Source organism: Lissotriton helveticus, chromosome 1_1 (assembly GCF_964261635.1).
Source record: "Lissotriton helveticus chromosome 1_1, aLisHel1.1, whole genome shotgun sequence".
Lineage (NCBI taxonomy): Eukaryota > Metazoa > Chordata > Amphibia > Caudata > Salamandridae > Lissotriton > Lissotriton helveticus.
Genome location: NC_136057.1, coordinates 1,358,443,965 through 1,358,461,058, shown reverse-complemented (window position 1 = coordinate 1,358,461,058; position 17,094 = coordinate 1,358,443,965). Strand labels below are relative to the sequence as shown.

At 47.5% G+C, this 17,094-nt stretch overlaps 2 protein-coding genes across 9 annotated transcripts in view; one reads left to right on the top strand and one right to left on the bottom strand.

The window, feature by feature from the left end:
- LOC144824278 (uncharacterized) overlaps positions 1–8,194 on the top strand; it is a 247,278-nt gene extending 239,084 nt beyond the window's left edge. For all 4 annotated transcript variants that reach the window (XR_013608917.1, XM_078683410.1, XM_078683413.1 and 1 more), the window contains one exon: positions 7,049–8,194. Coding sequence is in view for 3 of the 4 variants with exons in the window: in XM_078683410.1 (XP_078539536.1) it covers positions 7,049–7,575 (527 nt within the window). In the remaining variant the exon portion in view is untranslated. The remainder of the gene's footprint in view (positions 1–7,048) is intronic.
- The window catches only part of ENTHD1 (ENTH domain containing 1), a 1,583,016-nt gene that overhangs the window by 1,385,906 nt on the left and 180,016 nt on the right, over positions 1–17,094 (bottom strand). The window lies entirely within an intron of this gene.

The window sequence follows — 17,094 nt, the reverse complement described above, 5'->3', positions numbered from 1 at the left end:
AAGTACCTCCGTTTGACCTCTGACAACAACCCCATTAACTCCCCTCACCTCGTGTATAAATTTAGCGCTATGAGATTGTCGGAGCATGCCTGCTAGAGTGCGCCCTGGCCTATCTCCCTCACCATATCGCCTCACCTCTGCATGCTTCCCAAGGAACTTCACCTCCCGGTTCGCTTCTTCTTCAAACTCTAGTAATTTGGATTTCAGAAGTCCAGCCGTGGCTAGATCTGACTGCGAGTAAAATTGCCCCTCCAATTCTCTAATTTGTTTTTCAAGGTCAGCAAGTGTGCCTTGAATGGCCTTAAGGACTTAATTACAACTTTAAACGCGTCCCAGAGCATGGCTTCAGTGTCTACCGATCCGGAGTTTATGTTAAAGTATTCTATAATATCTGACGTTATTTCCTCTTTAAAAGCATCATCCAACAACGCGTGTGAAGGCAATCGCCAGGTAAATGCGCGTGGGGGTGTCCTGGGCAGGGATACTTTGAGCAGGCATGGTGCATGATCCGACAGCGATCGCGCCAAGTGTGACACCTCAAGCGCCCAAGCGGCAACATCCCGCGAGATTAACCAGAAGTCCAGACGGGACCAGGCCCAGTGTTGACTGGAGATGCACGTTCCCTCTCTGATGCCAGGGTGGCGTACCCTCCAAATATCCAGTAAGTCCCCATCAGACATAATGTCTTGCAGCGCTGCACTTGCTTGGGGGTGCAATGATCGAGCCGTACCCTGCCTGTCAGCAGGGTCTTCGAGAACAGCATTAAAATCTCCATCCCATATTACAGTGTGACATCCCTGTGCCCTAATTCTGGACCATACATGTCGAAGAAAGTCAGGGGAGTCAATGTTCGGGCCATATATAGCTGCCAACGTTACCTCGCTTCCACCCAGTCTCCCATTCAATAGAACAAATCGCCCTTCCGGGTCCACATAAGAAAATCCACATTTCCAATCAATACCTCTTTTTATAAGTATAGCCACACCTTGTGCGTAGTTAGAGTAAGCAGCTGAATAGATCTCACCCCATCGAACATGTCTCAACCGCTGCAACGGTGTCACATTAAGATGCTTTTCCTGCATGAAACAAATGTCTAACTTGTGCCTCGCCAAGTAGGTGTGTACCAGTCTAGCCTTTCTTCCATCATTTAACCCCCTAACGTTCCATGTCAGGATATTTAATGTGTTTGTGCGTGCTTCCATGAAATAAAGTCACAACTGAATGATCTGTCTGACTTGTGTATACTAAAAAGTGGACCCTGCATCATTACCATTTTTGCGACTGCTTCGTACTGCAGAAAAATAAACATACCCCGGAAATCCCACCCACCACCCACTCCAACCCCCCAATCAGGTTGTAGTATACCCCTCACAACAACAACTTCAAGCATCAACAAGTGAACCTTAGGGAACCTTCCCAGGAGGGCGAGGGTAAGCCGGCATACTCCCCCACTTGCGCAGGGTGGCCAGGATAGTTGTGTTCAGCTAGACACTACGCCTGCTGAGAACAAAAAAACGTGTATTGTATCCCCTTAGGGGGTCGCCGAGCAAATCAGAGTGATACATGTAGTTGCAATGTAGGTGGAACAGAAAACAAAACCCGCTTATAGCACAAGACAGAACAGCATTGTTACAATATGATACAACAGCATTTCAATAATTATCGCTTAGCCTGCCGTCGGACTGTCTTTCCTTCTCCCCACGCCTTTAGGTGCTTTACCGATAATGTGTTTAGCAAATTTAAGTACAGATTTTGCGACAGTAAATTAATGTGCATTGCCATCATTTTGCACTTTTAGTTTAGCCGGGTAGAACAAGGAGTATGGTATCTGCGCCTGTAACAAAAGTCTCTTAGCTGGGAGGAATTCTCGTCTTGCCGCCAGCACCATCGGGGTGAAGTCTGGGTAAAAGGATATGCTTTTACCTTTATGAGTAATCTGGCCCTTTTCCCTCGCTAAGCGCAATATAAGGTCTCTATCTTGATAATTCAGTAGCTTGGCCAGGATTGGGTGAGGTGTGCCGCCTATTGGTGGTTTCAGGACCAAGGCTCTATGCGCCCTTTCCACCACAAATACCTTAGATAAATGAGGGTCAAAGAGCTCATGTAGGAGATCCGACTCAAAATCCTCAATTTTCGAGATCGCTGTGGTTTCCGGAATTCTGGTGACGCGGAGGTTGTTCCTTCGAGATCTCGCCTCTAAATCATCATTCTTTGCTCTAATGACGTTCAGAAGTTTGTCCATTTGTAAAAGTTGTTCTTTCGTTACAGTTTGAAATTCGTGAAATTCTGTATGTCTATTTTCCAGACCATCCAGTCTGGTTTCATGTGTGGTCACCTGTTCTTTCACGCTTTCCAACTGGCTTGTTAGTGTGTCCAGCTTAGCGTCGATGTTACGGAGACTCGTGTGCATTTCTAGTAACAGCGACCGCATATCTTTTCCACCGTCTAATGATGACATGTCTTTCTCTAAGCTACCTTGCGCCCCATTATCAGGGTCTGCTTGTTTAGTCGAGGGTCTATTGTCAAAGGTAATTTTCGATTGTTTGGCGGCTGATTTGCCCATGACAGCACCAAGTATCCGGCCCGACGCACCTATATCCTCGAAATATCAATTCTGCATGGAATGCCCCCCACGTCAAGCTCAGGCTATGGTGCCAGCCAGCGCTTAATGTCCACCGCAGCACAATGTCCCGTTAGAGCTTGTGACCCAGCCAAGTACTATATGAGGCAGCGTCTTATCCTACGCCAACAATCTTGGGTGTGTCCCAATGAAGATCCCTACGTCGCTAATTGTGCAGTTATTATATTGCAGCTGTAGTTCTACGCACAATAACCTAGTCTCAGCCCGGCATCAGCAACGCTCATTTGGGAGGCGGCATCACATTCTGGACCATGCCTAGGTATATTACCCAGAGTTTTCCTCAGAAGGCAGAATCTGCCAGAACCTGCACTGCAGGGGGGCGCTAGCGGCGTACACCAACAGACACATGCAGGGCAACTTTGGCTTCTCCCCTGCCACTCAACGCAGTGAGCCAGGGGTCAAGTCGCAAATGACTTCCAAATTTCCTCGCACTAACAGTAGACGCTTTTCCACACTTATATGTTAGAGGCTCTCAAGCGCCTGTCAATATGTTTGCCGAGAGTATATCGCAGACACACTGCTCACAACCGCCAACTTCCACTGCAAGTACATCAGGAATCCAACAGGCGCAGTCCGTGGTCCACACACTTATCGCCGTCCCCACCTCGCCGTCTCATAGCCAATTCAGTAGCTGCAGGTCAGTGCAGGCACGCAATGTCCAGTATTACTTCCAGCGAGCAAAAGGTCCTCTCAGCTCATCCCCACATCACAGACTCCTACCTTTCTTCACCTCGTCAGGAGTCATACAGTGGTGTGTACTTCCAGACAGCCTCAGCAGCACTACATCAACAACTGCCCGCTCCTCTCGCGGAGGTAAACGGTAGTTTAGCACTTTGCCTTGGGCTCAAAGGGCGCCGCCATTAAGGGTGGGGATATAAAATGGCGCCGGCAGCCCCGCGTCTAGCAAGAGAGCCCCGCGACACGGCAGCACTCCGTCCGTGCAGGTTCTGATGGGCAAATGGAGGGAGAACTTCGGGCATGGCAGCTCACCCGCCAGGGATGGTGACGCTTCCACACCACTCCGGACGTTCTCCGCTCCACGGGCCTGCGCTGCCCCGGACTTGAGTAAGGAGTCAGCCCAGCGCCCAGATGGCTCCAGTTACCGCATCGTAGCCGCTCCACAGCTCCGAGTCTCGCAGCGTCAGCCGATCTCAGCCGCTCCACAGGAGAATGCCACCTCTGTGCGCTCTGGCGAGTCCCCCGTCAGGTACAGTGTTTTAGCGCGGTCACAGCCTCTACAATGTCAGGATTAAAGCAGGATTTTTATCCCGGCCGGCGGAGCTCACTTAGGAAGCAGCCATGTTGCAGCTCAGCCAGCCACGCCCCCCCCTCCCCGGGCAAAGGTTAGTCCCAGCCGGCCCCCCATTGCGTCAGCACTGTATTGCGGGTGACTCCGTTCTTCAGCAGTTCGATCCGCCCAGGGGGGCTGCATATCAGAGGACTGCAGCCCGTCTCACATCCCCGTCCCGCCAGGCTTTTAATCCCTGATCCGCTCACAGGAGGAGGGGGTGGGCAGCACGCCAACACCCAGACCCCTGGCAGGAGCAATGGGCAGCAGCAGAGGTCCCTCAGCTCAGTTTCAACTGCAGGCCCGGCCCTGTCCCAGGGATTCGCCTCGCTCCAGCCGCCAGCGCCGGGAAGGGCTGAGATCACTAGAGGCTGCCACACCCCAGGTCAAGGGGCCGGGTCTCCGGACGTCCACTCCGCGGCCCACAGGATAGTCTCTGCACCTTGTGGGTCACCACAGCTTCACCCAGGTCGAACACGGTCTCCGCACAGCCCGATGAGGTACGTAGTTGGCGCCGTTGTCGAACTGCGCAGTGCTTCGGCCCTTCCCTCTGCAAAAGCCGTCTCTCCAATCCTGGTCATACAGCCTCCGAGTGCCAGGGCTGTCGCAGTTTTAGCCGCCGGTGCACTGCTCGCCCGCTGTACTGCACTTGCGGCCGGTTTTGTACCGCAATTACAAATCAGGATGCATGTTATTTCAGGGTGTTTGAGCTTGGGCTCCGGAGCTCTCTCAATACATGTCCGCCATGTTCAGCAGCTAGCCACGCCCCCAACCCACGACATCTGAATGATCTTTGATAGAGGAACCACAGCAGCCCTCATTCTCCAGGACCTCACTGCAATGTTTGACTCAGTCTCACACCTCATAATCATCAGGCACCTGTATGAGGTTGGTGTCAAATGACTTGCTCTACACTTAATCCGCTCCGGATAGCAATCTGTCAGTCTGACACCTCACTCCTTGGAAGCCTGCAAACTTCTCTGAGGAGAGCCTCAAGATTTAACGCTCAGTCCCATCCTCTTTACCACATACTTGACCCCTCTGGCCAACGTCATCTGTGCAAATTACATCAACATCCTCTCCTACACCAAAGACATGAAACTCATACCCTCCCTCTCAAATAGGACCTCCAAAACAAGAAACAAATTCACCACCTGCATGACTGAAATCGCTAACTGGATGAAGCCCACTGTATGAAGCTCAACATCGACAAGACAGAAGTAGTGATCTCCTGCAGGAACACCTCACCATTGGACTCCAACTGGTGGCCAGGGGAACTCCAATTCATAGCCAGCACCTATGCCTGGAACCTCAAAATCATCATCGGAAGCCAACTGGACAAAACTGCACATGTCAACGGCATCACTGCATCCTGCTTCCACACCCTGAAGATGCTGAGGAAGATCTTCAAATGGCTCTCAAGCAACACCAGAAAAACTGTCACTCACGTCCTAATTACCAGAAAGTTGGACAGAAACACCCTCTACGCAAGGATCATCAAGAAACTCACCAGAAGACTACGAACCATCCAGAGCTTGACAGCCAGACTGGATGTATGACGTTACAACGCATACTTTTACTCCGCGTACCATTACAACGCGGTATTTACAACGAATACCGTTACAACGCATAGCGCTTTGGGGTGCTGGATAGTGGTAAGTATAATTTACTATTCTAACTCCAGTCCCCGTGGACCCTAGGGAAGGTGTTGGATAGTAAATTAAACTTACCTCTTATCCTAGAGCGCCCCCCAGCGCAATGCGTTGTAATGTCATGCGTTGTAATGCCCGCGTTGTAATGGTAGTGCGGAGTAAAAGTTGCGTCGTAACGGGTGTATACCGCCAGACTCATCTTCAACTTCTCACATAGAACTGACATCATTCCTCACTTCAGGAAGCCCCTCTGGCTCCCAAAACACAAACACATCAATTTCAAACTCCTCACACACACACACACACACTAAATTCAATTAACAACCGATTCTAAAATACCGAATTTTACCGAATCGGTATTTTAGAATCGGAAAATGAGATGTAGGTAAAAAATCGGTAAAAAATACCGATTCGGTAAAATTCGGTATCGGACATTCGGAATTTACCGAATCGGTATTTACCGAATCGGTAAATACCGAATCGGTATTCCCTATTCATTCCTATGGGCCAAGGTCCATTGGAATGAATAGGGAATACCGATTCGGTATTTACCGATTCGGTAAATACCGATTCGGTAAATTCCGAATCGGAAAGCAAACAAAAGTGAAACTCAAGTAGGCAGCCAATCAGGTGCCACCACCATCCCCCTCCCTACCAGGAAGTGGCTACACAGGCAGCTGCAACTAATTAGAAGCTTCTGGAAAGGCAGCTGGAGCTGAGCAGAGTGCAGGAGCAACAGAAAGGGTTTGGAGCACTTTTAAAAGTGAAAAATGACAAGCAGCCAAGAAAAAGAGCAGCCTGAGAGGTGGAGGAAGCTGAAATTCAACAGCATGGAGCTGCAGGTCCTTGTGGAGGAGGTGGTCAAGGTGCACCACAAATTGTTTGGCAGGCAGTCCCTCACTGTGGCTGAATCAGCCCAAAAAAAAAAATCTGGCTGAACATTGTGGAGAAAGTAAATGCTGTGGGGGGTGACCACCAGGGACATAGATGACCTTAAAAAACGTTTTTATGACCTGAGGAGCCAAACCAAGAAGAAAATGGCAGAACAACATAAGCAGGCATCAAAAACAGGCGGAGGCAAGAACCCAGCACCCCCCTGACTGACCTGGAGGAGATTGTGGCCTCAACCCTAGAACCAGACAGCGTCTGCGGATTGGGAGAAGTAGACAGCTCGGCCAGAGCTGCAACCAACAAAGGTAAGTCAAATGCACTGCATTCCCCCCAATAGCAACACCCTTACCTGTACCCTTAGTGGGCAAGTGAACCCAAGTCCAGTACTGCTAGCAATATACAGGGCAAATGCATGATGTGATATGTAGACACGAAATTTTAGGACATGTCATACAGCACACCAACCAATTAGTACATGTAACGAATGCATGCAGAACATGGCCAATGTGATAATTATTTAATTGTAGTGACTGAGAGACAGTAGTGCATAGCTAATGTACGCTCATATGTCCACAGGTGAAACGTCTCGCAGGCGCTCGCAGGAGGCTCAAGGGACACCACCTGAGAGGGAGGAGAGTCAGGATGCAGGACAAAGTACCCCCAACGTACCACAGGAGAAAGCTGCATCAAGTAGCCATCCACCTGCCCAACACACAGAAATGGCGCAAGAGTTGCTGGAGTCCCCTAGCAGATCACAGTCCCATCTCCTGCTGTCATCACCAGAAATGCCAGCATCACAGCATGATGTGATACCCCCATCACAACCAGGCAGGAGGCATGTCGTGGCTCCACTCCCCGATTTTGAGTCCATAGCAGCTGACATGGAGGGTGACGGACAACAGAACTTGCCTGTAGCAGTGAGCCCTGGCACAACACACTCCAGTGCAGGGATGGCCATAGTACTGCAAGACGCCGCAGAGTGCAAGAAAGGCCAGCAGATGCACCAGTTGAGGGTGGAAGTGTGTTCCTTGGTCTGGAGGGGAGCATGGTGCGGATACAAAGGATGCAGGGAAGAGCCATCCAGGCATGCGAACGACAGCTGAGGTCCCTGAATAGTAACATGGGAGAGATAGGAAAGGGCATCAGTGAGATGGTACAGGTCAACAAGGAGATGATACAGGTCAACAAGGAGATGACAGCAGGGATGCGGGGAATCAACAACTCGGTGCAGCTACTGTGCACCAAAATAGACAATGATTTTGCTGCAAGGCACAGGGATAGGCGTCGTGCACATGTCCAAAGTACAGCCATCAACCGCCTGGCCACTGCCACATCCCTGTTATGCAGGAGAAGCTCCAACATGCAGGAGGCCATGACACAAAACACAAATGAGGTCACCAGGGGCATGGGCAGGATGACCAGTGCCCTTGAGGCACTGTTGAATGCACAAACTGCACACACAGCTGCTCTGGATGTGCCTATAAGTGAGGAGAGCACGAGCAGGAGCAGCATTGGAAGCACCCCTTTAACTGAAACCAGGAGGAGCAGGCGCCATGCTGAGGCCACAGGCCAGCAAGACAGTGAGCAGGTTGAACAATCTACTATTGTTACTGGGAAGCGAGCAAGGAAATAACTTTCACAGTTCATGGTGAACTTGTCCAGAACTCTGAGCATTGCAGTTAAATGCTTTCTGTTGCACTTTTGTGCTTTAAAAAACCAACGTCATTGCAAAATTAAACGAGTGTTCTAGCATTCTACACCTGTCTTTGTCTCCTTACTTACTTAAAAATAGTTGCGTGTGACCTCTTCCCGTCTGTGTCTGCCATCAGTTGATGTTGCTCCTCTAGATGTTTGTGGTTCAGGCACTGCTTCCTCGTCGTCATGGTCCTCATAATCTGAGATTTCCACTTCTGTGCCCTTCTTGACCGCCAGGTTGTGCAGCATTGCACAGGCTGTAATCATTTTGCAGCAGGTGATTGGCGTGTACTGCCGGGCCCCTCCACTCTTGTGGAGGCAGCGAAACCTGCTCTTCCACATGCCAAAGGTGCGCTCCACAATGTTGCGGGTTGATTTGTGCGCCCGATTGTATCTCCTCTGGCTTGGTGTTGTGGGGTTGAGGTAGGGAGTGAGAATGAAGGCCCGGAGAGCATATGCACTGTCCCCTAATAGTAAGAAGAGTAAAATTAATCACATGCACACACACACATCCACCGGCAATACGTATCAAGGGACTTTCACACAGTCTCTTACCTAGCAAGTATCCTTCTCCAAATTCCCCTGCTGTCAGGCGTGCCTATATCCCACTGTTCTGGAAGATGTAGGAGTCGTGGGTACTCCCGGGGTATTTGGCTACTAGGTCAGTGATTATGTAATTGGCATCACAGATGACCTGTACATTTATCGTGTGGGTGGACTTCCTGTTCCGATGAATGTACTCTGTGGCAGCAGGTGGGCAGATTGGTATGTGGGTACCATCAATGCAGCCAATTATGTTGGGGAAATGTGCCATCTGATAAAATTCAGTTTTTGTCCTTAGCAGTTCTGCATGCGTTGCAGGGAAGCTGATATAGTGCTGCATCCTCTGCATCATGGCATCAAGAAACCTTTTAAAGAAGCGTGACAGACAACTCTGGGACACCCCGCCTACCGCAGCAACCACACTCTGGTAACTCCCAGATGCAAGCAGATGTAGGTTGCACAGTACCTGCACATGGGGTGGGATGGCGTGTGCCCTTGGGGTTGGATGTTCCAACAGTGGGTGGAGGTCCCTGATAAGGTCCAGGATAGTTTGGGGAGCCAATCTGTACCTTTGCAGGATCTCTGGTTCAGTTAACTGGAAAAGAGTGATCCTCTGCCTGTACACCTGCTCCTCCCTCCTCCAGACCCTCTCTCCTTCTGCTTGTAGCTGTAGCCGCCTCGCAATGACATAGAATGCCGCCATTCTGGTCAAAATGTTGCATTTTGGGGCTTTTTTTTATACCCAGCACCTGTTTACCACCTGATAGCAATCCATGTTAAATACCGACTCTTAAATACCGAATTTCATGCAAATTCGGTATTTAAGTGGTCACCTACATCTCGAAATTCATTTTTACCATTTCTTGTTTTCCGATTCGGTAAATTTACCGAATCGGTAGAGTTTCCGAATCGGTATATTTACCGATTCGGTATTTTTTCCGATTCGGTAAATTTCCGAATCGGTAACTGTACCGATTCTGTATTTTTTCCGATTCAGAATTTTTACAGATTTGGTACGGTTTCCGAATCGGTAACTTTACCGATTCGGTAAATTTACCGAATCGGATGTTTTTGGCTCTCCTACATCCCGATTGACCAATACTGGTCGGTAAGGGCCGCAAATCGGTAAATTCGGCCGTTACCGACGGGTATTGGCCTACCTATATCTGGCCCTTAGGCCTTTATATTTTCCTCCCACAGGTCCAGTGAGTAGAAAAGATAGAGAAAGTGATCTCAGCCATAGAATGGGAAGGAATACTGCAATATACTAAAAGAGTCACCGCGAACCCAACATTTAAATTTGCACAATGTATTTATTTTCATCAAACATACCTAACGCCTAAAAAAATAGTAAAAATGTTCCTGCGCACATGACTGCTGCCTTCGCTGACAGGCTTCACAAGCTGACTTCCATATCACATGGTGTGGTATTGTGAAAGGTAGTATTAATCCTAAATGATGTAACAAGAAGAACGGTGCAACAAGATATACTATACTGTATATTAGGCCAATTGCATATTCCAAAGCAGCTAAACAAGTATGCTAATTTCTGCATCTTGAATTAATGCTTGCCAAGTACAACAGCCCCATGGCAAGGAAAGCCAGGCATGCCTCAGATGATAAAGTGTGGTTACTGGATGTGAGGAAGTGGACCACAGCTAAAATAGCGGACCCGGACACTAAAGCGCACTGGGAACACCGACTGCGATCACAGAATGGGCCACTATTTTACTGCCGAAAGAGGCCAATACTGACCAGAGGCCACTGTAAAGCTGTGCAAATCAATGTTATCCATAAGAAACACTGGGTGGCGTGGCCTGAAGCTGATGGCGTAGGATGTGCGTTTGGTCGGCTCCAGCAGGGATGCCGTAATTCTGCCTAAAGCCTAAATGTCAACAAATCTGAAATGTTCTGTGGTACCGACAGAAAAGCAGTGCTAGTGAATGGAGATATTGTGTTGAACCAGCAGTTGATTCTGAGGCGGGGACACTCAACGAGATGTGTGGGCCCTGACTTCCAAAATGGCACCTGCATTACTGCTGCAGAGACAAGAAACGCAATGAATTGGTGCCAAAGTTGCGAGGCTCCCGAGGCAGGAAGATGCTGAACTGGCATTGGGTGAGCTGGGCAGCAAGGCACACAGTGGGACTCTGTGGTGGGACTGCCAAGGAGAAGAGTTGATGAGTGCGGGCCTGGTGGGCTGGCAGGTGTAGCGCCCGCACATTGGAGCTCCCTGCATGCAGGGACTGGCACAGTGACTTCCCCCCGTGCTGGGGGCTGCTTTACCAGAGGACTAGGCACCCTGTGAGTCTTGGCAGCAGGGCCACCTGAAGAGTGGGCCGGTAGATGGGGGCCTTGTTGGATATCCTGGGTGGACTGTACTCTCGCCTACTGAGGCAGGCGCCAACGGGCAGATGCTTCCCTTTGATGCACCACACCATCGAAATTATTCCCGCACCGGCACGCCGATCCACTAAGGACCCGTGCCCGGCCATCGGCTGATCGTAGACGGCCTCCCAGCGCATACTTCCCTGCCCCTGTGCAGGCTTGGCGTCCATTCTCGGATGACTTCTGCTCTGTTTAAACGACAAATTTCCCCATCTCAGCACGCCCCTATTCAGACAACCTAGTCCTGATGACGATCCCAACTAATGAGGATCGAAACGCCGTCGACTTAACAGCGTATTAACAGGCGTACCTCTAAATGTGGCTCAATACCAATTGAAAAAATTCTGTATTCTGTGATATCACTCTGTCACAATACTTGAGCAACCCACTGTACATTATTTGCACCTTGTTCTCTGTGTGCCGTCCATGCTGTTCACTCTTTCACTTGCGTCGCCACGTTCACCACAGACACGTTTTTGAGCACCAAGTACATTATGGTTGTCACAAATTTGTTTTATGCAGTGCTGCCTTAAACTGTATATGCCCGACCATGAACTTGTGTTTTACAATATAAGATGATTGACAATCTTATATCAATTCAACGAATGTTCTCCTTATTTCCGTGCCAGTAATGCTGTATGCATGCATAATTAACTGACTAAATACTATTACCTGTTGGGACGTTGTTCTTTTGTTGCACCTCCCTTTGATGCAAGAGCACTGCATTTTGTGTTGAACTTAGGGCAGCACCAATAATCTGCTTGTAACATGGTATCGCTGCATATGGACTGAGTTTCAAATGCATGGATTCAAGTAAGTTCATCAGATAATGCTTCCCACTTCCAGTTGACACTCAGGGTGGAAGATAACAGCACAATAATCATTAACTGGGAAAATGAGCATGAGAGTAACGCGACTGGACTCGAGTGAAGAACAGGAGAGGGCGACGCATGCTGCCACTGCCAAGATAGACCTATATGCGATAGATGTCATGCCTCGCCTACGCCCAACTAGCACCTATGTATTTATCATCATTCACTCCCCACAGACCAGGTTAGATCTTCACCATTTTGAGGCCGAAAACAGGGAGGGGTGGCATCTGTCCCTAGTCTCCAATCTCCCTGTCAGAACAGTCTCAAGAAAGCCTGCACCCACCACAGGTGTCTACCTCCACAGCAGTATTGATGTATTCCTGAAAAACCTATCTCCTGCCAGAAAAAATAGTCTTTTATTTTTTTTAAAAGGACTCTCACCCACACAAAATGAGTGGCATGCTTCACCATTGGATCCTACTTCTGGCACAACTATTGTTGCCGGACACACTCAACCTAACTTTTGGAGGGAGCCTTTTGATGGTAGTCCTAAGGGCTTATCAGGGTTCTGGATGTAGTTGAAAGAGTAGCGCGAGTGAAGTAACCTTCAATTTAGGGTCATATATGCTGAAGGCTGAGCACGCCATAGAAATCTGTGGTTTATGCAGGTCCAGGTGGTGTGAAGACATATACAGCAGCTTTTTTGGAAGTTTGGATTAAAGAGACAATGGGCACTGAAGGACTAACCCTCTCGATTGCGAAAAAGCTGTTCAACATTATCCCAAGTAGGCCTCCTAAACCAGGCGAGCAACCCGAATGCTAATAGCCAAAATACTTTGTTTTCGCAATCATGGCCCCATATTGCTCCCAGCTAGAGAACTGGGGCCATTGATGCTCGATAACTTGAAGGTTATTGTCTTTCTGGATTATACCACAGCAACATCATAACTCCTTTCGGGCAGTCAAGACAAAACTTCATAAACTTGCAGTGTCTCATATGTTATTGTTATCAGTGCGACTAAAGATTATGGTTGACTAAAAAACACTGTTTTTCACAGACCTCATAGAGCCTTGGAGCTGGGCAGAGATGAGGGAAGCCGCTGGAGGACAACAAGCTAACCAAACTTCATGACAAAGGAACTCTACAAGGAAGAACCAGGAGAGAAGAGGGACCAGTAAAAGCCCTTGTCCTTTCCAAGCAGTTGGAGGCTGCAAAGTAGTCATGGTGACAGTGATGACAGTGGGGAGCTCACCTGCTCACACAGGGAATGACACTATGGATGGAAATGTCAGTGACGACGAAGCACCCACAGACATTGGTTCCAAGGCGTGTGGTGATGTACTATTCAAATCACTCCAAGACTGACTGATAATATTTTACCAATAGATGGCAATGGCCTTAAGAGAACTATCTGTGTCAGTTGTGCCTTGAGACATGGCTGCTTCCCTTATCACGTATTTAGTCTTGAGATATTTCTTATTGTCATCATGATTCGGGGTGGCCCAACCTGTTGTTCTACATTTTTGCCCACCTTGTTGTTGCCACTTGTGAGTCCAGCCTACGAGGTATCTCTGCTCCTGTAGCCCCGCTGCTTTCCCGACCTGCTTCCTCCACAACCGCGGACCGCGCGCTGCCCAGACTCAAACACCCAGAGGGCAGCGTGGTCTCGCGAGAGGTGAAGAGCAGCCCACCTGACCGGGCCAAGGGCGGGCCCGTCCTTGCCCGAAAGAGGCTGGGCTGGGCCATCCCTTTTGAGTGCTAATCAAGGTGTCTGCCGTTGAGACCCAGGCAACTTACAAGGTACTGTGTAACCTGCCCACAACCATAAAAAGTCGAGAATGACCTGGAGATTTGTGAGGTCGTGGAATACCTGTGGTTCTGTGACATTTGGCCACTTTAGAATTGTAACAGTGCTGCTGCTCACAATACATAATAGCCAGACATTATATTGTTTGGATCTGTATTGCACTTATATGTACTTCATACATACAGCTGCTAAAAATCTTGCATCTGGCATTTTACCCATTACCACATACCCCGTGTTCATTTGTGCCGTCTGTAGGGATATTGGTTTAAGACCTAGGGCATAGGGCTGCAGAACGATTAGCACTCTCACCCTTGCCTGTATTTGCATATGCCTGATCCACATCTCAGGTGCGGACTTGATATAAAGGGTAGGTTTATATGTATGAAATATGGGTAAAAGAAAGGCTGAATCCACTCGTAAAACAGGTACGGGTGCTGGTGTGTGTGGGCAGCAGTCGCTGAAAACCTATCTCACCAGGGCAATAGGTGAAATAGGGGAACAAATAAGCTCAGTGGGGGAAAGTATTACCCAAGGCCGTTTGAGTACGCTTGTAGTCAATTCTGATGAGCTTAAAAATCACACAAAAACGGTGACATCTCAAAATGAGGAGTTTAATCCTATAGTTCTCGCAAATGGGTGTGTACAATCCGACTCAGATGATATAGAGGTGTGTAACTTAGACCCTGATTATCAGCCACCCCCTAAGTGACAGAGAAACCTTGTAGAGAGTCTGTGATTAATAGTACTCCTCCCATTAGAAAGAAGAAGATTGTAGATAGAGGGGTGAAAAAAATGGATGGTAAAGGGGCTGCAGGAACAGAAAAAAGTTATTGATGAACCCCACAGGGGACCAGAAAAATGAGCTTGCGAGACTAAGGAAAGAGATGGGCGAGTTCCAAGACACTGTAATGAGTATTCTTGAGAAACTTTTAGAAAAAATGGAAAAAATTTCATGCAACATGGGGGATAAGGAAACAGTTAAAATGAGTAGTGCTAGTGCTAAGCAGGCTGAGATTAGACCTACCAATGCGGACAGATAAGATAGTAGGGCGACACAAAGTAATTGTACTGAAGGCACTATAAGAACTAACATCACTGCCTAATGACATAGGACGTAGTGTGGTACATGAAGCTGCTGATAACAAACAACAATCTATGAGCCGGGGGAATGACAAGGGGACTACTCAAAAAAAAGAGGAGTGTAAATTAGGGTTACCCATCCCATGAATAAACGTTAAATGTACGTATTTGAATCTGCCACCTGCTGTCTCCCCCTATATAGTGGTAATTGCTAACGTGCCACAGGTATTGAATGAGGAAAATGAAAGCTGGCAATCTCTCCGTAACAAGACAATACACTGGGTGGGGGAGAAATCAGGCTTCACAGGAGCGCTATTTGAAAATTTTTAAATGGTTAGGCGGGTTGACTGGGTGGGAAGGGGCCACAAAGCTACAAGAGGTGATTGTATTGTACTGACGCTCAGCGATCCAAGGCTAATACATGCTATCCTTGTCAGGGCAGGAACAAATTATATGGGAAATAACGAACCTAGTATCCTCCCATTAGGCTTCTTTTATTGGGGCCAAAATTGCAGAGAACAAGGTATCTTGACGAGGGGGCATGTAATGTCAGGCAGAATTGGACTGTGTTACCATTGTCTAATCGGTTTGAACCTTTGACAAATCTGGAAGACATTGACTGACTGAATGGGGATGTTAAGCTTAGGAAGGGGCATGTCAATTAACAAGACAGGGAATTTGGACTTACTGACAAGCTCCCATGTAGGGCGAATCTAAATTCCACAGAAAGTCAGGAAATACGCTTAGAGCCTGTGGCAAAAGAAACCAAAGCTGAGGACTCATACACTGCAATCATGAAGAATATAACTCCCATGGATGAAGACAGTCATCCTACACAAGAATGCTCAAAGTTGGGGATTATGTTCTGGAATATCGCAGGACAAACTAAGAAAATGGTAGATCAACATTGGCAACAGTTTATAGTAGAATATCCCATTGTCTGTTTCCAGGAAACCTGGTCGGTTGATGAAGTTCATATGCATGGCTATCCGAGCTTCCATACTCCAGCAGTTTTTATTGAGCACGCACGTAATAAGGGCGGATTATGTACTTACATTTCAAATGTCCTGCGCCTATAAAAAATAAAATCAGAATGTAAAGCAGAACACTACCAGCTGATAGAACTCCACCTAAGTACGAGCAGCTGTTTGGTGCTGATTAATTTTTATAATAATAGACCTCGGAACAAGATGCTGTGTGTTTTTTCGTGTCTACAACTGGAATTAAGTAAAAGGCAGGAAACGTTAAAAGGGGTAGTGTATTTCATCTGGGGAGGGGATTTAATTGCACTTTATGCCAGTTTCGTCATAGCAACATCTGCTGCATGGGCTAAAAAAAGGGGAAATAATACCACATTTTATGCATGCACCATTAGGGGATAAATTTAATGAAATTATATTACAATTCGATTTAGGGTATTCTAATGATATGTGTATCCCTACGATGGAATTTGAGCCCACCTTTAATGGAAGAGGCTGTAATTCAACTATTGATTTTGTTTTAACATCTAGAAGACTAGGTGGTAAGGTCTCTATGTTTAAGACACATAGCATACTATATAGTGACCACTACCTTTTAAGCATTAATCTCAACTCGGTGCTTAGGATAACCGAGAAATGCAAAGATGGGGAAAAAAATCCAGTACTGATATAACACTTGCTAGTCTGAATGGCTAATCACTAAAATGAAGCAAGGTTGAACCCCAGCCTTTCCTGGCCCAACTTATTAAAGAACAGAAAGTGGATTTTAACACCTGCTTAGATCAGGATAAGGAGGGTGAAGACATTATAGAGGCTTTCTCGAACATATCATGTAAAATCAAGCAGATGCTATTTGTGACCCTTAAACGAAAAGATCACATCAGGAAAGAAAAAGCATGGTTTGACAAGGAATGCAGTAATGCCCACAAAAATCTTAAGAGAGTTTTAAAAACGAAACCAAAAGCTATGGTAGATATTAAACAGGCTAGGCTTATGTACAAACAGGCCCAAAAGAAGAGAAGAATGGAATTATAAACAGAAGCATGTCAGAATCTGCGCGAGGCCAATGAAAATAAAGACAATACAGACTTCTGGAAGATAGTTAACGCACCTTTTTTATCCACACGAGATACTGATATTATTGATGTGGCAATTGGAGATGATAGGTGGGTACAGTATTTTAGTGGCCTCTATAATGATAGTACAGGGGATGAAGATAGAGTAGATATAGAGGAGGTGGAAGGTGAAGCAAGCCGAGAATTCAGGGCTATGGCATATGAAGAGAGAACGCAATATAACATTTTTCCCCTGGAAAT